The following is a 24,302-nucleotide window of genomic DNA, read 5'->3' as shown; positions in this document are numbered from 1 at the left end:
GTTTCTTACTAGTCGGTCGGGTTGCTGATTCAACATGGGCAGGCTGGAACGTGAGACGGGTAATTAAGCAAAGGGATTTTTTTGCGAAGACGCTCATCTATTAAAACAGCTGAAACACCTGAAGCATAGCTTCATTTCCACTGTCCAGAAAACTGAAATAATGGAGAAGAAGATACAGAGAACTACAATTGTTCTGCTGAAGCTTCTTTTCATTTTGATTCTAGTATGGCTCACATTACCACTTGCAATGGCTGCATCATTGGCAAAGCCAGTATGTCAACGGAACTGCGGTAGTGTTAACTTCTACTTCCCGTTTGGAATTGGAGAAGGTTGTTATATGAACAAGAGTTTTGAGGTAGTTTGCAACGACTCTTTTACACCTCCAAAGCCTTTCTTAGCCAGCATCAACATGGAACTTCTGGCATCATATGATGACGGAGTTTTAGTCAACAATCCAGTAATTCATTCCGATTGCAGCGACGAAGTCTCTGCCAACAGAGGGGTTAACATGTCAGGCACTGGTTTTTTCTATTCTAATGACGCGAATAGATTCACAGCCACAGGTTGCGACAATTATGCCATGCTTGTTCAGGATGGTAAAACAGTTGGAGGGTGCTTGTCGATTTGTCGCAATGAAACTAATACTACAAGGGGGTGCTATGGCCTCAATTGTTGCCAGGCCACCATTCCTCCCAATGTCCAGTCTTTTGAAGCAAATATGACAAACCCAAGTGGTGAGGTTGATTGCATAGGACGTAAGTCCGCCTTCATGGTTTTCCAAGATTCGTTTGAATCAAGAAGCCTTGATGAAGTTCTCCAAAGGGATAATGTCCCTGCAATGATAGAATGGGCAAGATTTCAAGGGAATTGCGATCTAAGCGAAACTATAACCCCGTACATCAATTGTACCTCAGACTCCAAGTATTGCTGGGCGCAGATAAGCACAAAGCAATTGTGTATTTGCAGAAATTGTCGAGGTACAAATTCTCACTTAACTCTTTCACATTACTTATATTGATGAGATTTATCTATGAACAGAATTTGTTTTTGCATTTCAAAATCTGGTTGATATCAAATCCACAATTTATAGGTTTTTTTATTGTATGTTATGTGACAGATGACCGCAAATGCACATCTGGACGGAGCTACAACTGTGATCTGTTTTGTATGCATCCCCCGGGAGGCTACGACTGCTCTTGTCCAACTGAGAATTATGAAAAAATTTCCAACATTTGTTACCCATCACATCTCTTTTCAAACCAAAAATCCCGGGCCAAGATCATCATTATAGGTACGCAAGTTTCTCTATTTATACTTTTCTTCATCTCAATCATATATGCGTTAATAGGTTGACTATCATTTTTTTCAAATAATGGAATTTTTTATTAGGAGTTAAAAATAAGTTTGAAACTTTAAATCTCAAACACCGGTGCCTGCCTTTTGTTGTGATTCAGTGCAGGTGCCTATATGGTAATTGGGTGCCCTTGGGGTGGATGTTTTCAGAAAAAAAAAAAAAAAAATTCCACTTCCTATAAGGAAAAGTTGAATATTTGTGTTTAAAGGCGTATTAACAATTAGCCAAGTTGATTCAAAGAATAAAATAAACTAGATGTTCTTGTTTATTTATTTATTGACATTAACCAGTGAAAAATTTTTATATTTTTTTCAATTTCTTTCAATTTCTTTCAATTCAAAAATCATATTGCAAGATTACTGTAGCGAATAGAATAAACTTGACGCTATCTTTTGGGGTGTACAGGCTGTGCATCAGGTCTTGGATTACTGTTCTTTCTAATTGGCTTATGGTTGTTGTACAAGTTAATAATGAGAAGACGGGCAATGAAACTCAAGCAAAAGTTTTTCAGAAGGAACGGTGGGCTATTATTCCAACAACAACTCTCCTCTGAGGGAAACAATGTTGATCAAACAAGATTATTTGCTAGCAACGAATTGGAGAATGCAACTGACCACTATCATGTGAATAGAATCCTTGGTCAAGGAGGTCAAGGAACAGTTTACAAAGGAATGTTGACGGATGGGAGAGTTGTTGCAATTAAGAAATCCAAAGTAGTAGATGAAGACAAGCTTGAGCAATTTATCAATGAGGTGTTAATTTTATCACAAATCAACCATTGAAATATTGTGAAGCTACTTGGATGTTGTTTGGAGACAGAAGTTCCTCTACTTGTTTATGAGTTCATCCCTAATGGAACACTCTTCCAATATATACATAATCAAAATGAAGAGTTTCCAGTTACATGGGAAATGCGTTTGCGCATTGCCACAGAAGTTGCGGATGCTTTATCCTATTTGCATTCAGCAGCTTCCATACCCATTTATCATAGAGATATCAAGTCATCCAATATTCTCTTGGATGATAAGTTTAGAGCAAAAGTGGCAGACTTTGGCACCTCAAAATCAATTTCAATTGATCAAACACATGTGACCACTCGAGTACAAGGAACTTTTGGATATTTAGATCCAGAGTATTTCCAATCAAGCCAATTTACAGAGAAAAGTAGTAGTTCTTGTTGAGCTTTTAACAGGACAAAAACCAATTACTTCAACAAGATCTGTTGAAGCGAGAAGTTTAGCTGCATACTTTCTGGATTCAATGGAAGCAAATCATTTGTTTGAAATTGTTGATGCTCGAGTTCTCAAGGACGGTGGGAAAGAAGAAATCATTGCAGTTGCTAAGCTCGCTAAAAGATGTTTGGACTTGAGTGGTAAGAAGAGACCTACCATGAAGACAGTGGCAATGGAGTTAGAGGGAATTAGAGCCTCTCAAGGATTTTCTTCGACCATTGAGCAAGATTATGAAGAGGTTGATTGTTCTGTTGGTGACTATACTGGGCCATGGGAAGTTGCTTCATCTTCAACTGGATCGCTGAATAGGAGTATCCCTAGCCGTTCAGATTTGCAACCAAAAATTTCTAATAACGCGTTACCATAAACACATAACAATGATTATCAGCCTCTGAGCAACATTTGACTCCTCTGGTCTTTACTCCTTTATGGATGTCCCATATCCCATGTCGGCCTCACCACACTTTTTGCGGCAAGTTAATTACTAGGAGAGTAAAGGAGGCTCTTTACTGTAACTTCCTGTGTCAGTCTCTCCTAAGCATTGCACTCCTTAGGCTCAGTTTTATCTGAAATCTCATTAACTAAATAATTGTTTTGTTTAAGTTAAGTTTTATTTATTTGTTTGTTTGTATATTTAATAAACTAGATTGGAATTTCTTCACATTTTGTTTGAAGTATATGAATGGTGAAATATGAAATTTATTTCATTTGCATATATATGAAATTCATCAATATAGTTTATTTGTTAAAAATATTTATATTTGGTATTTTTATATATGAAGTATATAATTCATTTCCAAATTTATCAATTTTAAAATTCATTTGGAATGGTTTATTTCATTGGAATGGCTTATTTATTTATACTAAGCAAAATATCTAAGTAGAAATAAACCATTCCATAAGGGTCTTCAAACTACAACAGAGATAAGCCTTCTATGAATCTCTCCTGTAAACTGTAGTAGAACACCAAACCCCTGCTGCAATCGAAACATAAGTGTTTTCATTTTATGGTACTAACGTTGGTGGTTTAGTGAGTCACTAATAGTGGAAAGTGACTTAATAATTATAAAAGGTAAATGAATAAATAAAAATAATAATTACAAAAATTAAATAAATTAAATATAAAATTAATGAAATATATATAAAAAAAGAAATATATGAAAATTTATGTAGTGAAATAGTGATTCACTTCAGCCGATGACAGAATTATACTTGTTATGTAGGATTCTTTTGTTGAAAAATAAATTGTGGCTGCCCACTGATTTACCAAAGCAATTCAAATATTGAATGATCCCTTTGATGTTGGCCAATAATTATATATAAATTTACCAAAGAAGCCTCTCTCATTAAGGCACAATCTTCCACGTTATAACGAAAAAATAGTCTGATAATGACACGGTAGAGAATGAATAATCGACTCATGGCATTGAATGTGCTCCTGATTCAACTTTGGCAGGTCGTCAATTTGTACAGGAGCTAGAAATTGGAAAAATCCAGGAGCAAAGAAATGTCTATGGCTAACCCTGAAGTATCCATCCAAAGTCCATATAAAACCTACAAGCAGGTTAATTTGATATCCATTCCAAGAGAATGGAAAGGAAGGGACAGAGAACGATGATTGTTCTAGTGGAGCTTAGCTTCATTTCAATATTATGGCTAACCCAAATTCTACCAGCTGAGCCTAATTGTCTGTCCATCTGTGGTGATGTTATAATCCAATTTCCATTTGGAATTGGGAAAGGTTGTTACCTGGATGACAGTTTTGAGGTAACTTGCAACTACTCGTTTACACCTCCAAAGCCTTTCATAAATAGCATCAACATGGAATTGCTGGAAGTTTCAACAGGAGGCGAATTTCAAGTCAGCAATCCAGTAATTTATTCCGATTGCAGCAACAAAGCCTCCAATAGTACAGCGGTTTCCCTTTTAGGAACCCCTTTCGTCTTTTCAAACGCTTCTAGCAGGTTCACAGCCAGGGGTTGCGACAATTATGCTCTATTTGTCGAGGATGTTGGTAACACAGTTGGAGGGTGCCTGTCTATTTGTCCTAGTGGAGCTAATGAAAGTGGCTGCTATGGTATCAACTGTTGCCAGGCCACTATCCCTCCTTATGTCCAGTATTTTGAAGCAAACATGACAAACCCTTTTAGCAGCAGTGCCGATCGCAGCAGCTGCAAGTCCGCTTTCATGGTTGATCAAAATTGGTTTGTATCAAGAAGCCTTGATGATCTGAACGTCGTGGATCATGTCCCTGCAGTGCTTGATTGGGCAGTTGATCAAGGATATTGTGATATAAGTCGCAAGCAAATTAATTGTACGTCTGACTACTGTTGGACAAAACTTAAAGAAAATCAAGTTTGCATTTGCAGCGGATGTGAAGGTATGTATGTATTCTCTGTTCAACTCTTTGCATAATTTATACTAAAGATGCTCATCAACATGGAAGGCAGGACATGGTTGCAATTTTTATATGAAATTTAGTCGATGACTCTGGCAAGATGTGTGATATGTTGATTATGAAGTCCCAATTCTCATGCGCAGAGGTTAATGTGGTTTGTTTTGTGACAGATATAGGCAGATGCACTGATCCAAGGAGATATGGCTGTCGTTTGTACTGCATTTACACACCAGGAGGCTACAATTGCTCCTGTCCATATGGGTATGAACCTCTTGGCAGCAACAGATGTTACTATGACTGGTCAGACAAAAAATCTCGGACCAAGTTCATCATCATAGGTAAGCAATTTTCTTTGTTTAGACTATTCTTCATGTCACTCATATTTTTCAGTGTAGATATATAGGTTTTATTTGTCATTGTTGTTAGAACCACCGGTAAAAAAAAAGTACATTCTTAAATATATTATATAGAAAATTTTAAAAACTGATTTAAAATCAAAATTTAATATATTTTAGTTAATACTAAAATAACAAAATAAATTTTTATACTATTTCTTGTGATACTATTTAAAATAATATTTTTCTAAAAAATGCTTTTTCTAGCTCTGAAACTTAATGACAATAATGGCCTATCTTATGGGTTCTGCAGGCTGTTTATCAGGTATTGGATTACTGTTCTTTCTAGTTGGATTATGGTTGTTGTACAAGTTATTGAAGAGAAGAAAGGCCATGAAGCTCAAGCAAAAATTCTTCAAAAGGAATGGTGGATTGTTATTACAACAACTGTCTTCCACTGAAAATAACGTTGAGCAAGCAAAAGTTTTTACTTCTAAGGAATTGGAGAAAGCAACTGATCACTATCATGTAAACCGAATCCTTGGCCAAGGAGGTCAAGGAACAGTATACAAAGGAATGTTGACAGATGGGAGAGTTGTTGCTATTAAGAAATCCAAAGTAGTGGATGAAGACAAGCTTGAGCAATTCATCAACGAGGTGTTGATTTTATCACAAATAAACCATAGAAATGTGGTGAAGCTACTTGGATGTTGTTTGGAGACGGAAGTTCCTTTACTTGTTTATGAGTTCATCCCTAATGGAACGCTGTTCCAATATATACATAATAAAAATGAAGAGTTTCCAATTACATGGGAAATGCGTTTGCGCATTGCCACAGAAGTTGCAGGTGCTCTATCTTATTTGCATTCAGCAGCTTCCATGCCTATTTATCATAGAGATATCAAGTCATCCAATATTCTTTTGGATGATAAGTTTAGAGCAAAAGTGGCAGACTTTGGCACCTCAAAATCAATTTCAATTGATCAAACACATGTGACCACTCGAGTACAAGGAACCTTTGGATATTTAGATCCTGAGTACTTCCAGTCAAGCCAATTTACAGATAAAAGTGATGTTTATAGTTTTGGTGTAGTTCTTGTCGAGCTTTTGACTGGGCGAAAGCCTATTTCTTCAACATTATCTGTTGAAGAGAGAAGTTTAGCTACATACTTTATATTTTCAATGGAGGAGAATCGTTTGTTTGAAATTGTTGATGCTCAAGTTCTCAAGGAAGGTGGGAACGAAGAAATTATTGCAATTGCTAAGCTTGCCAAAAAATGCTTGAACTTGAATGGAAAGAAGAGACCCACGATGAAGACAGTGGCAATGGAGTTAGAAGGGATTAGAGCATCTCATGGAGTTTCGCCCATCATGGAACAAGATTACGAAGAGGTTGATTATATTGTAGGTGACTATACAGCCGCATGGGATGTTGCTTCTTCTTCAACCAGATCATTGAATAGTAGTATACCATTGATGAAATAATAGATATTTTTAGGGGGAAAAACCACGTAATTTTAATTTGTGTTGTCATTTTAATTTTTAGCGTTGTGATGAAATTTGGATGTACTGTAGGTGATGCTTTTGGTTTGATTAAGTTAAAAACTAATATGATTAGAGTGGAGGATTGGTAGTTTGTGTATCTTCAATGAGCTATAATGAGAATGGTGATATTGTTCTGGGAGCCTGCAAACCCTGGCCAGCCCACTTTGAAGTTTCAATATATAGGCACTCTTGCTCAAGGTTCTTACACCCAGTCCATTCTCTGAATTGATGAAGAAAAAGGGGAGGAATTTAAAGTTAATTGCTACCAAAAAAACAAAGCTTCAGCGACGGAATTTCTGACGGATTTAAATCTGTTAGAAATTATTTCAAATAGCTACAGACCTTTTAAAGGGATTGCGACGGAAATTTAATTAACTTAAATAGCTACAGGTGAGTTTATATCAACGACCGAAAAGTGACAGATTTTCCAACAGCTTTTATTTTGTCGGTAATCTGTCAGAAAATACACATTAAAAGTTAAAATCCCTAAGAGCATAGTCGCATTTTAACCCAAATTCCTCTAGTCCTCTCTCTCCCTCCCAGCACTCTCCCATCCTTGCTCCTCTATCTGTTCCTTCTATTGTTTGTGACGCCACAGCCAACCCCCTCCCCCTCCCCCTCCCCCTCCCCCAACCCCCTTCCTCCTCAGACTACGGCATCTTTCCCAACCTTCCTCCCTAATCATTAGTCGTTTCTGCTCTGCGCTTTTCTAAGCTTAGCTAAATTTTTTTTGGGTTTAGGATTAAGGAAATAGTTTAATGTTAGACTTGTTTTCCATTTTCTCCTATTCTATTTCCAGCCCATATATTTGAATTTTGTTTGGAGAATTCTAATTTCGAAGGCAACACAATGCCTACTACTTCTTCGTGAACTTAGATATATCTATTTACATTTTCATTCTGCAGGTTCAACCAATTTAGGGCTTTTGCTTGGATCTGGTGAAACAAAATTCTCAAGCAACTAATTTAGGGCTTTTGCTTGAATTTGCAAGAAGCTAGAAAACCTAGTTTGATAGCCTCCTTCTTAGCAACCTTTGTCGCATAAAATTTGAGCAACCCACTAGTGTCTGTCCTATGGTAGGTACCTCGAAACCCAATATTAGTTCAAATTTAATTCCTTGTTTAATTAGTTGATGCCTAATGATTGTGAACTTGATGTCTTATATATATATATATATTGCTGCAGATTAGATGTAAAACCATAAGTGGAGGTAATGCTCTGCAATTAACTATCACAGAAGCAATGAAGTTGGGAAGAGAAGCTGCTGAATGCATCAGTGGAAATTTTATAAAAGTAGGTTTTTAGTTAATTTTATACATTTTGATTTAGAACTAATTGTTTGATAGTCTTTGGAAATTCATTTTTTATTAAATCAGTCTTAGATAGATAATACAGAATATTTGAAATATAGTAAATATAATAAGCTTTGAATGGTGAAAATGGCCAATTAAATGAATTGGTAGTGCACTGAACTTTTTTACAAGAGAGAAGGCAGAGTTGAATTATTCAAATTGAGATATTATTTCCTGAATATGAACTTCTCAAATATCAAAATTGGCAGGTTGATTGTTTTTTTTTTTTTTTGGGTCTCAGAATAGTTGCCTCTCTTGCACATGTTCTTTGGTTATTATTTACTGTAGTTTCCTGGATTTCACTTATGGATTTCCTACTTTTAGCAAATGAGAAAGAAATTTTAATGACATAAAATAATATGAATAAAGTGAAGGTTTCGTACATAATTAATAATCTAGGTCCACCTTTATCTTTTTTAATATGGTGACGTAATGGCAAATTCCAATGCTAAAAAGTGCTCCTAGATGTTATAATTCTTTTTTTGCTAATTGAACATTGCAAGTATTTAACACTGTAATCAAAAGGCAATGGAAACCGGAGGGCATATTGATCACATGTGAGGCTGTATGGCTGTTGATCACGGCTTACATTTTCCAAAAAAAAATAGTAGCAGCTATTATTTTTACTTAAAAGGGTAGCAGGGCTTATTGTTCAAATTCATGTAGATTTTCAAATCCAGGATTTGGGCAATCTTCCATGTTTCTTAACGCAGTCTAAAACCATGGAATTGAAGGGCAATTTTGAATTAAGTTTGTGAAATCCATATGTTGAGGGAGAGGGATTTCACAAAATCCCACGTACTAGGCTAGTTTCAAATCCTTTTATTTTGAAGAATTCATCAAAATACATGGATTTTCTCATCCTTTTTCTATATTGTTGGTTTTCTCTAGTTCCATGGGTATTTTAACTCACTTAAATACTTTGTATCAAAGATTGCCTTAAATCACACTCTTCTTGTTTTTCTTGATCATCCTCTGCTATTGATATCACAGGCAAAGGCTCTTGTTTCACATGACGACGAGGATGAGGACTCAAATGATGACTACAACGATGAAGAAGAGTCGCAATCACCAATTGACAAGGTGGATCCTTTTACTTTCATTGTGCATACTGGCAAAGGTAAGGGAACCTTTTTCCCTGTTGTATATTTAGGTTGACATCCAATTACTTTGTTCACATCTGACTTGCATCTAATTTGATGTTACTTTGAATGAAGTGATGCAAGCATCAGATCCATTGAGGTTCTAGAATACAAACACTGGACTTCCATCACCAAGAGCTAGCAAATGGTGTTGCCTAGCATGTTGAACAGATGAGAGCAGTGATTGAAAAGGAAAGAATGGAAAAAGCAAATAATGTTTAGAATAATAGTTTTTTTTTATTTGGATGTAATCTTAATTTAATTTGCTTGTTATAAATATATGATACTCTGCATGGATTATTTAATTTTAATAATATATACATTTAAATTATATGGAATCAAGATTATTGTGATTGATTTATTGTATTTGATTATGAATTTTTGTGATAAATTTATAAAAATTATAAGAAATTAAAAAAAGTGAGAAATAATGCCAAATTAGCAGCGGATTATTGATGGATTTACGATGGAAATTTGGTTGGTCATTGGGATTTAGCGAAAGCAATTGGTGTCACTAATCTGTTGCTAACATTAGCGAAGGAAATAGAAAATTGGTTGCAAAAATTAGCGACGAGGGTTTAAGCGACGGATTGTTATCTGTTACAAATCCGTTGCTGAAACTTTTAGCGACGGAAAACAGGCTTTCAGCGACGGATTCTCCCATCGCTAATGCCTTTTTTTTTGTAGTATATAGGATTCAATTAAAATTAAGTTAAATTAATATTAATATATATAATTAATTTTAATAAAATTTATAAATTTATATTAAAATAAACAAAAGCATATTAAATTTATAAAAAGTTATTAAATGATATTTAAAATTATTTTTTATAAATTACTTAAATAATTTATCTAATACTTTTAACAAAAGCTATTTTATGTAAAATCGTTGCCAATAATTTTTAATCATAAATTATCTTTCATTAATACTTTTAACAGTGAGAAGAAGATATTATACACAAATTCATTAGCAATGAGAAGATACTTAATTATAAATTCGTTACCAATCATTTTTAGTAACGATTTATTTATCGCTAAATTTTTAAATAATTTCAATGTATAATATTTTTATAATTAATATAAATTAAAATTTTAATATTATTTTTACGATAATTATATTTATGCTAAAAATTCTATTATAATTATATACTCTTAATTCTATAAGTATTATCAATTTATTAAAATTTTTTAGTTTATTATAATAAAATTAATATATAAAATAATATTGAATCTCGCTTATAATATTTTTTTAATTATTTTAAATATTTAAAAATTTATAATATTAAAATATAAATTTATTATTAAAAGCTATTTAATTAATATAATTTAAAATTATTATTACAAATTAATTATTTAATTAAATAAAAATTTTGTATTTATATCAATGGATATAAAATTTTAAGCCTATTCCATGAATTTTTGTTATAAATTTCTAGCTTTTTTTTAAATATTGCTAAAGAATAATTTTTACATTTACACACTCTATTTTTGTGTAATAAGATTTAAGTTTAATTAATTTTGACTTATAATATGATTTTTTTTCTTTACTATATTTTTATGTCTTTTTTTCTTTAATAGATAAAATCTATTTATAAGTATTTAAATTTTTTAAATTTTTGTATAACACATATATTATTCTTATGAGAGTAATTGTACGTGTATGTGATTATTAGGATTTTATTATTATTACTAATATCAAATGAGACTAATATTTTTTCAAATTTAATGATATTTATATAAATTAAGATAGGTTAATTTATCTATTTTACTAATATTTAATATTAATGCATCCTATAATAGTTAGGATAATTAATATCATTTTTATATAAAAAATATATTTTACATGTAATTATATCAGATTTTAATTTTTTTGAATCTATTTAGTTTAAATATAGATTAATTATATTTTATTAATATCCTTATGTGCATTAATTATAATTTATTAATATCCTTTTATGCATTAACATATTTTTTATCTTGAATTTATTAATCAATCTAGGTGGTTGATTCTGACCATAAGATTATAAAAAAAAAAATCTAATTATCCTTTTTGCATATATTTATATGAAAATTATATTTTTTTAATATTAATTTTAATTTATTATATTTAAAATTTTTAAAATAATAAAAGGGAAGATACTAAAAGGAAAAGAAGGAAAAAATAATTTGATTACTTGAAAGTATTAATTATATAATTAATATGAATAAATTAAAAATGCAAGAATAAATTTATATTTTAATCTATAATGTATATATAACATATATAATATAATCTATAATTTTAAAAATATAAATACTTATTAAATATATCAAATAGATTTTAAAATTATTTGTATTAAAAATATAACAATAAAAATTTTGGAATATCAATATAATAAAAATGAAAATATGTACTAAAATATAAAATATATTATTATATTTTTTAATTCTATAAATAATTTTCTTTTACATTAACGTTGTACAACCTTATTTCACAAATTGGTATTATTTTAAAATATAAAAAATATAATATAGACAAATCAAATTTATTTAAAAAAAAGCAAAATAATAAAATTTAAATAAATTTATTTCAATGAAAAAACTTATATGTTTTATTAATTTATTTTAATTTTTAAACATCTTCTCCTAATAATTTTAGATTAATAAATATTTTTAACTGTATAATTAATTAAAGTAACATTAAAATTATTATTTTAATTTAAATGACAGAATATAATATTTATAATACTATAAAAATATTATATCATATATAAAAAAATTAACAAAAAATTATATATAAAAAATTAAATAATGAGTATTTATATCGAGAATAATTATGTGTAATGCATATTGTAGAAAAAACTAGTTAATATATAAAATTATTAATATTATATTATACAAGAAATAATCAATTATTTTATTTATTATAAAATAAAAAAATTTAATATATTTTATATATAATAATTTAATTGATCAAGTTGGGTTTGAATTCCTCACCCCTTTTAGGACCGCTCATTAATTTAACTCTTGATTATATTAAATTGATTGATTGAGTTAGTCTGGTTCTCATGACTAAACTGATGATCACTTTGTTAATTTATGAGTTAAATGTATATATTTAAACTTAATATTAACTAATTATAATATAAAAAAATATAAGTTCAATATTACACAAATTATTAAAGAGCATATAGAAAATAATAAAAAATATTAAAATAAATCATTATTAACATAAATTTACATTAATATATCAAATAATTATAAAAAAATATTATAAACATATGCATATTATGAGATGTATGTATATTAAATTAAAAATATTATTATTTTTACCTTTTTTCTAAAAAATAATATAATAAATTTTAAATAATAAATTTAATTACAAATCTTGACTTTTGACAATCAATTATTAAAGAAAATAAGTATTTAAATAATAAAAATTAAGAAAGTAATTATATAATAATAGTGCTTAAAAGAAAAATAAAAAGAGAATTAAATTTAACATTAAAAAATAATAATTAATAATTATAAGACAAGAAAAATTCTTTACAGATTAAAAAAATACTATTTTCATTTATTTGTACATATCGTATTTAATTTTTTCTGTTTAAAATTATATATTACATTTAGAAAATTCAAAAATATTAACTATTTTTTTTAATTTTAACTTTTATTTTCATTAAATATAAAAAGTTTATTAGTATGTTTTTAAATAATTGAAATTATCTAATGACTTACTTAATTATCGTATAAAATTAAAATGTGATAAATAAAAATAGGTAAATGAAGTATATTAAATTATTATTTTAATTTTAACAGTGAATGAATATTTATGCGACCAACTGCCATCCACATTATAAAAAATGATTTCAGGCAACACTAACAGATTTATTTAAAAAAAAAAAAAGTAAAAGGTTATTCATATGGCAACTAGAATTTTATTTTTTTTTTAATTAGAGATTCTACAATAGCATTTGAAGAGACGAGAGAACGAGTCAGACTGAAGAATGGGCAAAGCCAGTGTTACAAATTCAACTTTCGTGGGCTTGAACTAGTGCTGTTCCATGTATAATTGTTCAATTCAAACACCTACCTTTACTGGACTTTTGTGTGTATGTGCGTGTGTATATATACATATAACTCGCTATCTTCTGTTGCAAAACTTGAATTCCTGAATCCTGAAGCGTAGTTCGATCACAGAGGATGATAATTGCGTCGGTGAAGCTTCACGCCATTTTGATACTGTGGCTGACCCCTGCGCTAGCAGTGGCTGCTTCTCTAGCAAACCCTACATGTCAGGACATTTGCGGTGGCGTTGTAATTACCTTCCCATTTGGGATTGGGAAAGGTTGTTACATGAGTGAGAGTTTTGAGGTAACTTGCAACTATTCTTTCACACCTCCAAAGCCTTTCTTAGCTAGCATCAACATGGAATTGCTGAGCGTGTTGACAAGAAGCCAAGTTCAAGTCAACAATCCTGTAATTTCTTCCAATTGCAGCGACAAAACCTCTAATATTAGAGGGGTCTCCCTGTCAGACAGCCCTTTCGTCTTTTCAGATGCTTCTAACAGATTCACAGCCATGGGTTGCGACAATTATGCAATGCTTCTCCAGGGTCTTGGTAACACTGTTGGTGGGTGCCTGTCAATTTGTCTTAGTGGATCTAATACAACTACAAGTGGCTGCTATGGCCTCAATTGCTGCCAAGCTGAAATTCCTCCTTATGTCCAGTCATTTGAAGCAAACATGACAAACCCCTTCGGCCATACAGAGGATCGCGGCGGATGCAAATCGGCCTTCATGGTTGACCAAGATTGGTTTAAGTCTCAGTCATCAACATCAAGAAGCCTTGATGATCTGAAGCAGATGGATCGTGTCCCTGCGGTGCTTGATTGGGCAGTTGATCAAGGGTATTGTGATATAAGTAAAGCCTCTAACATCTCCTGTACCCCTGACGGTATTTATTGTTGGAAAGAATTCAACAGAAGTCAAGTCTGTATTTGCAGAGGATGTCAAGGTACAACTTGATATCTTTTAACCCTTTACAGAATCTATACTGTATATATATATATGGCTGCAATTCCAAAGCAAAGGGTTGCTGAGGTTTAATTATTTGTTGTGTTATGTGTGACAGATATGAGCAGATGCACAGATCCAAGTAACTATTTCGACTGCCAACTGTATTGCATGTACGGCCCAAGAGGGTACAGATACAGTTGCAAGTGTCCTCCTGGACATTCCCTAGGTTACGGTAGATGCTACCCGGATGACTTTTTTGAAGGAAAATCTCGGACCAAGAAGATTATCATGATAGGTAAGCAAGTTAATTTCTTTGTTCGAAGTCTACAAGCAGGTTTAATTGAATAAATCGAAATCCTCAATTGGAATATTATTGTTGGGATTAGAATAACATGAGGTGTTTTTGTGATTTATGCAGCTTGTGGTTCAGGTATTGGATTGTTGTTATTAATTATTGGGATTTGGACATTGTACAAAATAATAAAGAGAAGACAAGCCATGAAGCTTAAACAAAAATTTTTCCAAAGAAATGGTGGATTGTTACTACAACAACAACTATCTTCTAGTGAAAGTCATGTTGAACAAACGAGACTCTTCACTTCCAAGGAGTTGGAGAAAGCAACCGACCATTATCATGTGAATCGAATCCTTGGCCAAGGAGGTCAAGGAACAGTTTACAAAGGAATGTTGACAGATGGAAGAGTTGTAGCTATTAAGAAATCTAAAGTAGTTGATGAAGACAAGCTCGACCAATTTATCAATGAGGTGGTAATTTTATCACAAATCAATCATAGAAATGTGGTTAAACTACTTGGATGTTGCTTGGAGACTGAAGTTCCTCTGCTAGTATATGAATTCATCCCTAATGGAACTCTTTTTCAACATATACAAGAACAAAGTGAAGAGTTCCCAATTACATGGGAAGTACGTTTGCGGATCGCCACAGAAGTTGCAAGTGCTCTATCCTATTTGCATTCTGCAGCTTCCATACCCATTTTTCATCGAGACATCAAGTCTTCAAATATACTTTTAGATGAGAAATATAGGGCAAAAGTGGCAGATTTTGGCACCTCAAAATCAATTTCAATTGATCAAACACATGTGACCACACGAGTTCAAGGAACATTTGGATATTTAGATCCTGAATATTTCCAGTCAAGTCAATTTACAGATAAAAGTGATGTTTATAGCTTTGGAGTAGTTCTTGTTGAACTTTTAACAGGACAAAAGGCCATCTCTTCATTACGATCTGTTGAAGAGAGAAATTTGACTGCATATTTTCTACAATCAATGGAGGAGACTCGTTTGTTTGAAATTCTTGATACTCGAGTTCTAAAAGAGGGTGGAAAAGAAGAGATTGTTGCAGTTGCTAAGCTTGCAAAAAGGTGCTTGGACTTGAATGGGAAGAAGAGACCTACCATGAAGACAGTGGCAATGGAATTAGAAGGGATTAGAGCCTCTCAGGGAGCTTCATCGACCCAAATTCAGCAAGATTATGAAGAGGTTGATTATTGTGTAGGTGACCATTCTGCGACATGGGATATTGCTTCTTCTTCTGCCGGATCATTGACTGGTAGTGTTAGCGTATCTTCACATTTAGATGCGCATCCTCTACTTCACATTAACACCATGTGATGGATTGCTCTTCGTCCTTTGCATAAATGCTTGCCATTTTTGTATTGCGTAATCCTATTGTACTTTTAGGGACGTAGATTTGTTTCATTTGTAATTTATTTATTTATTTTTCTGATTGTGTAGTGAGTAGAATTCAAGTACCATTAAAGAAGTTTGTAAACCTAATTTTGTCTAAAATTATGCCTTTACTCCTGTATATTAATAAATAATTTAGAAGTATTAATTAATCTTCCATTTAAATGCCACCGACATTATTTCAACTTAAACTTGAGATTCTAAAATCTTAATTGTAATTATTGAGTTAAATTGAATTTAAATATTTTATTAAATTAAATTTAAATTCTAAAAATTCAAATTTAATTGCGTCGAGTCAAGTTTTTAGCTTTGTAATTGAATTGTGCTTGACTTGATAAATTCATTTCAGTTCAGCCATACCTCTTGTTCAAGCTCAATAATTTATAGTTATAAAAACAATGATAATATCACTTAATCAAAAGTTCATAAAAAAAATAAATTATAATTGGGTTATAAATTCCCTTGCTATTTTATATGATCTTTTATATTTTTTTTAATTTAATTAATTCAGATTAAAACTTGAACTGAAAACTATATCAGTAAATTATGCCAGTTGTGGGCATGGCAATTGTAAATTATTGCAATTGCTAAGCTTGCCAAAAAATGCTTGAACTTGAATGGAAAGAAGAGAACCACGATGAAGACAGTGGCAATGGAGTTAGAAGGGATTAGAGCATCTCATGGAGTTTCGCCCATCATGGAACAATATTACGAAGAGGTTGATTATATTGTAGGTGACCATACAGCCGCATGGGATGTTGCTTCTTCTTCAACCAGATCATTGAATAGTAGTATACCATTGATGAAATAATAGATATTTTTAGGGGGAAAAACCACGTAATTTTAATTTTTGTTGTCATTTTAATTTTTAGCGTTGTGATGAAATTTAGATGTACTGTAGGTGATGCTTTTGGTTTGATTAAGTTAAAAACTAATATGATTAGAGTGGAGGATTGGTAGTTTGTGTAATCTTCAATGAGCTATAATGAGATTGGTGATATTGTTCTGGGAGCCTGCAAACCCTGGCCAGCCCACTTTGAAGTTTCAATATATAGGCACTCTTGCTCATGGTTCATACACCCAGTCCATTCTCTGAATTGATGAAGAAAAAGGTATGGAATTTAAAGTTAATTAGCTAGGATTCAATTAAAATTAAGTTAAATTAATATTAATATATATAATTAATTTTAATAAAATTTATATTAAAATAAACAAAGTATATTAAATTTTATAAAAAGTTATTAAATGATATTTAAAATTATTTTTTTATAAATTACTTAAATAATTTTTCTCATACTTTTAACAATAACAAGCTATTTTATGTAAAATCGTTGCTAATAATTTTTAATCACAAATTATCTTTCATTAATACTTTTAATAGCGAGAAGATATTATATATAAATTCATTAGCAATGGGAAGCTACTTAATTATAAATTCGTTACTAATAATTTTTAGTAACGATTTATTTATCGCTAAATTTATTAATAATTTCAATGTGTAATATTTTTATAATTGATATAAATTAAAAATTTAATATTAATTTTATGGTTATTATATTTATGCTAAAAATTCTATTATAATTATATACTCTTAATTCTATAAGTATTATCAATTTATTAAAAATTTTTAGTTTATTATAATAAAATTAATAAATAACATAATATCGAATCTCGCTTATAATATTTTTTTAATTATTCTAAATATTAAAAAAATTTATAATATTAAAATATAAATTTATTATTAAAAGCTATTTAATTAATATAATTTAAAATTATTATTACAAATTAATTATTTAATTAAATAAAAATTTTGTATTTATATCAATGGATATAAAATTTTAATCATATTCCATGAATTTTTGCTATAAATTTATAGCTTTTTATTAAATATTGCTAAGGAATAATTTTTATATTTACACACTCTATTTTTGTGTAATAAGATTTAAGTTTAATTAACTTTGACTTATACTTTGATTTTTTTTTCTTTACTGTATTTTTATATGTCTTTTTTTTCTTTAACATATAAAATCTATTTTTAAGTATTTAAATTTTTGTATAACACATGTATCATTCTTATGAGAGTAATTGCACGTGTATGTGATTATTAGGATTTTATTCTTATTACTAATATCAAATAAGACTAATATTTTTTCAAATTCAATGATATTTATATAAATTAAGATAGGTTAATTTTTCTATTTTATTAATATTTAATATTAATGCATCCTATAATATTTAGGATAATTAATATCATTTTTATATAAAAAATATATTTTACATGTAATTATATGAGATTTTAATTTTTTTGAATCTATTTAGTTTAAATATAGATTAATTATATTTTGTTAATATCCTTATGTGCATTAATTATAATTTATTAATATCCTTATGTACATTAACATATTTTTTATCTTGAATTTATTAATTAATCTTAGTTAGGTGGTTGATTTTGACCATAAGATTATATAAAAAAAATCTAATTATCCTTTTTGCATATATTTATATGAAAAATTATATTTTTTTAATATTAATTTTAATTTATTATATTTAAAATTTTTAAAATAATAAAAAAGGGAAGATACTAAAAGGAAAAGAAGGAAAAAATAATTTGATTACTTGAAAGTATTAATTATATAATTAATATGAATAAATTAAAAATGCAAGAATAAATTTATATTTTAATCTATAATGTATATATAACATATATAATATAATCTATAATTTTAAAAATACAAATACTTATTAAATATATCAAATAGATTTTAAAATTATTTATACCGGATAAATTTCGAGGACGAAATTTTTGTTAGAGGGGAAGAATTATAACACCCTCACTGCAGCAATTACGTACATTCTACTGTTCCGGTGACCGGTGTCGGTCCAAACAGCTAGAACATCTGGAAAAATATTTAGACTAGAGTGAGGAGTCATAAATAACTCAAATAATAATAAGAAAAATTTAGAAAAAATTTTTGAAATAAAATATAACCAAGTTAAATGAGCCGGTGCCCTAGCGATGGGCAACCCAGTGGGAAGTTGCGGTCTTTGCAGCTAGAGGCCCTAAACCTGAGAGAAAATTCATGAAATAATTTTTGGGACTCCAGAAAAGAGTTATTGAGGTTTCGATGGCCTTAGAATACTGAGAAAATGCTTCGAAAAATTTTTAGATCGGTACAGACGATTTTGGCTCAATAAGCCAAACAGAGGGCAATTTGGTCATTTCGTCTTCGGATATGATTTTTTGCCGACTTGTCTAGTTAAGTAAATAATTATTATGACATAAAATGTGAATAAGTATTGTTAAAAATTTAATTGAAAATGAGTATAAAATAAAATGAAATAAAATACAAATTATGACATCATTATTGTGTCATTAAAAGTCCTCCACCAATCAATTGTAACACACACTTTATAATTAAAAAAGAGATAAAATTAGTTAAAAAAGAAAAATGAATTCTGCTACCCATCTTCTTCAACCAGTCGCCTCCCATCGTCTCTCCTCTCACCATTTTTTATCAAACTTCTCACTAGGAATTTCTTGATAAATCACCATAAAATTCTAAGCTTGCTTCACAAAAACTCATCCTCACACCTTGAACCATCTTTAGGCAGCAATTAGAAGAAGAAAGAAAGAAGTTTTGCAAGTGGGAGAAACTCTTCAACCGAGGTTAGTGCTTTAACTTATGTTTATTTCTGTGTTTTATGGAAGAAATTAGTGAATCCTACAACTAGGTGCCATAGGAACTTGTAGATGAGTGAAAATCTGGAATCTGTACAGTATATGCTTGAACAATAAATTTTAAAAATTCATAACTAGAGTTAGGGATTTCAAATCAGGGTGATTTTTATGTCAAAAGAAACCTTAAGGAATGTTCTAAAACTTTGTAGTTTTATGTCAGACCTGATTCTAATGTTAGGTTAGGGTTTGAGGACAAAACATTTTATTGCTCAGATGTGAACTCTTGTTCTGCTGATTTCCTGTAACAGGATAGCCACATTCAATAAATCATAACTGGAGCCACAAAACTCGAAATGATGTGATTCTTGAGTCCTTGAAACGCTTATTGAATGCTCTAAAACCTTGTAGTTATGGCCAAGAGCTAATTGTGGTAGCTGCTATGTGATATTTTTGCATTTCCTTACTACTATCTTGCATGTACTGGATTCTGGATAGGTTACACATTTTTAATTAGTTCTGCAATTTTCGATCTGATTTTGATGTGATTTCAATTGGAGATTGAGTTAGACATATGAATGTTGAGTTCTGAAAAATATGGCCTTGAAATCTTGTTTTTATAAATTATGGTGATTATTTTTGCATGCTGATTATGCACTGAGTGCACTATTCATTCTAGTAATATGTATATTGCATGATTTGGAAATTTTAGAGGAAAAATGATTAAGCATGCTTTGATTTAATGAAGTTACATATAGAAATTAATAAGGTAGAGGCCCATTTCAGGTCCAGAAATGAGTGACATGAGAAAATTGAGTGAATGGTGCCAAGGGAATGGAGGTTGGGTGTGCTGCCTTTATTGCCCTGCAGGCCTGGATGTGAGTCCAGCATGTTTGAGTAGCTATAACTTGAGTTGTGTAGATTCAATCGATGCAAGGCCAATTGGACATGAAATTAGACACATAAAGGCACAACTTTGATGAAAGAACCCTGTTCAGAAAATAAACTTATGATGCCCTAAAAATTGACCAAATCCGAGTAACACACATTTTGCCTGGGCAAAATAACCAAATGAACAGTATTTATTCATTTGGCCATAACTCAGTGTAGAAAGGTCCAATTGACTTGAAATTTATATCAATGAAGAGTTTAGACAATTTAAAACAACTTTTATGTTGAACACAAACTCTAATTCTGGACTTAACCAAATGAAATTATTAGCCAAAATTGAACTACCAAATCTGGCAGAATCAAAATTGCCCAGAAATTCTGGGTAAAGGTAATCCAACCAGTTATGGTAAAATAGCCTTAACTTGAGCTAGAAAATTCCAAATAGGGTGATTCAAAAAGTGAAATGTAACTAGACACAATAAAGAACAACTTTGATTAAGAATACTTGGCTAAATTCTCACTGTAGAATAGCCTAATGGAACGGTGAACTCTAGCACCCAAAAACTAAAATTTTGATTTATTTTCCATTGGTTAGAAGTATGGATTGACAACTAATGCTAACACTTTTGGGAACCAAAATGTGGTAAATCTATGTGATTAAAACTCATGTAACTATTATATATGAGAAAGACAATATTTTGACTTAAATGACCAAATAAATAGTAACCTTACATGTTAAGTACAAATATTCAAGAAATAACTTTGTAATATGCCCTAATAGGCCTAGTGTAATTGGTTTGGATAGGTTGGCATGCCAATAAGGTTCTGATAGCAGTACTGCATATGGCTTCATGCCATTCTGTGATATGATAGCCTATGGCTATACTGATTATGATATTATACTTGGCTTTATGCCTTATTGCTTTTATGGCTTATTAGCCATTCTGTCTGCACACTGGGAGACACATTGTAACCAATGGTGTGACGGCCTGAGTTATCTAATACCCAATGCTAGTTTACCCGTTTATCCAGTCCGATCAATTTGTATAAGTTACTTGGGCATGGAAAAGTATAAATGTAATTGAATTGATTATTAAAGGAAGTAAAGAAATTAAATATCAAGATAAAGAACAAGAATAATTACAATAAAAAGAGGCTCAAAATTATCAAGAAAACGATTAATAAAATGCTAGAAAAAATTGAAATGAACTGGACTGATAAAAAAAAAAATTATCTATTATTGAATGCACTGGAAACTTTAATTATTATGAAATAATTTAAGATAATCTAGAAGGTATTAAATTAAATGATACAAAAAAATTAATAATAGAACTACAATTTAAATAAATGTTACAAATGTACATTTCATAATAATATTAAATTAAAAATAATGCTATTAGAATATTAGTATATTGTATATTCTTACTGTAACCTTATGAACTAAGCACCTCCAAATAGGACTAAATTAGGGAAAGAAAAAAAAGGGATATTAAATTTTAGAAACCTTATTGGAGCATAATTAGATCTAAATTATCTGAACCATGTTTTATTTTTATCTGTATTTTGTATATTATTTTTTTGTTATATTATTGCACCACTAAGCAGAAATGCTTAGCGCGATGGATTTGTTTCATTCGCGCAGATACTGAAGGTAAAGTCCAGCGAATACTAAACAGAGATTTTGGAGTTATGATCGATAGAAGTGTCTGAAGTATTCAAGGTTGTCACCTCCTCAGCAATACATGTAGATAGGGCTCACATTAGTCATATTATATAATTTGTGCATTATAATTATTTATTATGTTGTAATGAAAATTAGGAAATTGTATGTAATATGCACCTGATGTAAATTATGAATTTATGCAATTAGTTTGCAAATTATGTAAACTAATAAAATTGAGAATTTTGATATATGTAATAAGGATGAATGAATTTATACAAATGAGTATGGATTTGAATTACATAATGATTTTTGAAATGATGATATGAGTATGGATGAATTATTGTATAGAAAATATTATTGAGATTTTTAAACAGGTAAATATTGAAATACGCCAAACGATAATAAAATAGGGGAAACTCCGCTGGTTTCTACTTAGAAAAATAATTGATATTAAAATATAACGATAACGAAATTATTAAATGAATAAAGTAAGATAAGATAAGATGCTTCGACATCGAATGTAGCACACCTTACTCGGCTACACTGTAGACGGGTGAGGGGTGTCACAATATTTTTTAATTCTATAAATAATTTTCTTTTACATTAACCTAGTTGTACAACCTTATTTCACAAATTGGTATTATTTTAAAATATAAAAAATATAATATAGACAAATCAAATTTATTTAAAAAAAAACAAAAATAATAAAATTTCAATAAATTTAATTCAATGAATAAACTTATATTTTTTATTAATTTATTTTAATTTTTAAACATCTTCTCCTAATAATTTTAGATTAATAAATATTTTTAACTGTATAATTAATTTAAGTAACATTAAAATTATTATTTTAATTTAAAGAATTGAATATAATATTTATAATATTATGATAATATTATATCATATGTAAAAAATTAAATAATGAGTATTTATATCGAGAATAATTATGTGTAATGCATATTGTAGAAAAAACTAGTTAATATATAAAATTATTAATATTATATTATACAAGAAATAATCAATTATTTTATTTGTTATAAAATAAAACATTTTAATGTATTTTATATATAAATATTTTATTGATCAAGTTGGGTTTGAATTCCTCACCCCTTTTAGGACCGCTCATTAATTTAACTCTTGATTATATCAAATCGATTGATTGAGTTAGTCTGGTTCTCATGACTAAACTGATGATCACTTTGTTAATTTATGAGTTAAATGTATATATTTAAACTTAATATTAACTAATTATAATATAAAAAATATAAGTTCAATACTACACAAATTATTAAAGGGCATATAGAAAATAATTAAAAATGTTAAAATAAATCATTATTAATATAAATTTACATTAATATATCAAATAATTATAAAAAAATATTATAAACATATGCATAAATTAAAATTATTATTATTTTTACCTTTTTTTCTAAACAATAATATAATAAATTTTAAATAATAAATTTAATTACAAATCTTGAGTTTTGACAATCAATTATTAAAGAAAATAAGTATTTAAATAATAAAAATTAAGAAAGTAATTATATAATAATAGTGCTTAAAAGAAAAATAAAAAGAGAATTAAATTTAACATTAAAAAATAATAATTAATAATTATAAGACAAGAAAAATTCTTTACAGATTAAAAAAACACTATTTTCATTCATTTGTATCTATCATATTTAATTTTTTTTTTGTTTAAAATTATATATTACATTTAGAAAATTAAAGAATATTAATTATTTTTTTAATTTTAACTTTTATTTCATTAAATATACAAAGTTTATTAGTATGTTTTTAAATAATTGAGATTATCTTATGACTTACTTAATTATCGTATAAAATCAAAATGTGATAAATAAAAATAGGTAAATGAAGTATATTAAATTATTATTTTAATTTTAACAGTGAATGAATATTTATACGACCAACTGCCATCCACATTATAAAAAATGATTTCAGGCAACAATAACAGATTTATTTAAAAAAAAAAAAAAAGTAAAAGG

General features: G+C 29.4%; 4 protein-coding genes across 4 annotated transcripts; all 4 read left to right on the top strand.

Annotated features, from left to right (window-relative positions):
* On the top strand, positions 1 to 3,301 carry LOC110648758 (wall-associated receptor kinase-like 2). The gene is given in 4 exon segments (XM_021803100.2): positions 1 to 977; positions 1,118 to 1,291; positions 1,760 to 2,519; positions 2,521 to 3,301. Coding segments are annotated over 4 exon segments (2,184 nt in total). The 5' UTR covers positions 1 to 160; the 3' UTR covers positions 2,954 to 3,301.
* A 721-nt stretch (positions 3,302 to 4,022) lies between these two features.
* On the top strand, positions 4,023 to 7,012 carry LOC110652476 (putative wall-associated receptor kinase-like 16). The gene is made up of 3 exons (XM_021808082.2): positions 4,023 to 4,966; positions 5,155 to 5,322; positions 5,633 to 7,012. The coding sequence occupies exons 1-3, from the start codon at positions 4,177 to 4,179 to the stop codon at positions 6,802 to 6,804; spliced, it is 2,130 nt and encodes a 709-aa protein (XP_021663774.2). The 5' UTR covers positions 4,023 to 4,176; the 3' UTR covers positions 6,805 to 7,012.
* Positions 7,013 to 7,503: 491 nt separating this feature from the next.
* On the top strand, positions 7,504 to 9,676 carry LOC110652477 (importin beta-like SAD2). The gene is made up of 4 exons (XM_021808085.2): positions 7,504 to 7,940; positions 8,050 to 8,157; positions 9,210 to 9,336; positions 9,434 to 9,676. The coding sequence occupies exons 1-4, from the start codon at positions 7,938 to 7,940 to the stop codon at positions 9,463 to 9,465; spliced, it is 270 nt and encodes an 89-aa protein (XP_021663777.2). The 5' UTR covers positions 7,504 to 7,937; the 3' UTR covers positions 9,466 to 9,676.
* A 3,808-nt stretch (positions 9,677 to 13,484) lies between these two features.
* Positions 13,485 to 16,134, top strand: LOC131171309 (wall-associated receptor kinase-like 22). The gene is made up of 3 exons (XM_058131010.1): positions 13,485 to 14,354; positions 14,472 to 14,651; positions 14,775 to 16,134. The coding sequence occupies exons 1-3, from the start codon at positions 13,541 to 13,543 to the stop codon at positions 15,989 to 15,991; spliced, it is 2,211 nt and encodes a 736-aa protein (XP_057986993.1). The 5' UTR covers positions 13,485 to 13,540; the 3' UTR covers positions 15,992 to 16,134.
* Positions 16,135 to 24,302: the final 8,168 nt, after the last annotated feature.

The sequence above is a fragment of the Hevea brasiliensis genome, chromosome 12 (genome assembly GCF_030052815.1).
Source record: "Hevea brasiliensis isolate MT/VB/25A 57/8 chromosome 12, ASM3005281v1, whole genome shotgun sequence".
NCBI classification, from domain to species: domain Eukaryota; kingdom Viridiplantae; phylum Streptophyta; class Magnoliopsida; order Malpighiales; family Euphorbiaceae; genus Hevea; species Hevea brasiliensis.
The sequence above is the reverse complement of the archived record's forward strand: the minus strand, read 5'-3'. Positions and strand labels throughout refer to the sequence as shown.

What these genes read in the sequence shown, in the direction of transcription:
- LOC110652476 (XM_021808082.2), top strand. Translation starts at nt 4,177, where the DNA reads ATGGAAAGGAAGGGACAGAGAACGATGATTGTTCTAGTGGAGCTTAGC. An exon ending in CATTTGCAGCGGATGTGAAG is followed by an intron (nt 4,967 to 5,154) that starts GTATGTATGTAT and finishes GTTTTGTGACAG; the next exon opens with ATATAGGCAGATGCACTGAT. An exon ending in GACCAAGTTCATCATCATAG is followed by an intron (nt 5,323 to 5,632) that starts GTAAGCAATTTT and finishes TGGGTTCTGCAG; the next exon opens with GCTGTTTATCAGGTATTGGA.
- LOC110652477 (XM_021808085.2), top strand. An exon ending in TCAGTGGAAATTTTATAAAA is followed by an intron (nt 8,158 to 9,209) that starts GTAGGTTTTTAG and finishes TTGATATCACAG; the next exon opens with GCAAAGGCTCTTGTTTCACA. An exon ending in CATTGTGCATACTGGCAAAG is followed by an intron (nt 9,337 to 9,433) that starts GTAAGGGAACCT and finishes CTTTGAATGAAG; the next exon opens with TGATGCAAGCATCAGATCCA.
- LOC131171309 (XM_058131010.1), top strand. Translation starts at nt 13,541, where the DNA reads ATGATAATTGCGTCGGTGAAGCTTCACGCCATTTTGATACTGTGGCTG. An exon ending in TATTTGCAGAGGATGTCAAG is followed by an intron (nt 14,355 to 14,471) that starts GTACAACTTGAT and finishes TATGTGTGACAG; the next exon opens with ATATGAGCAGATGCACAGAT. An exon ending in CAAGAAGATTATCATGATAG is followed by an intron (nt 14,652 to 14,774) that starts GTAAGCAAGTTA and finishes TGATTTATGCAG; the next exon opens with CTTGTGGTTCAGGTATTGGA.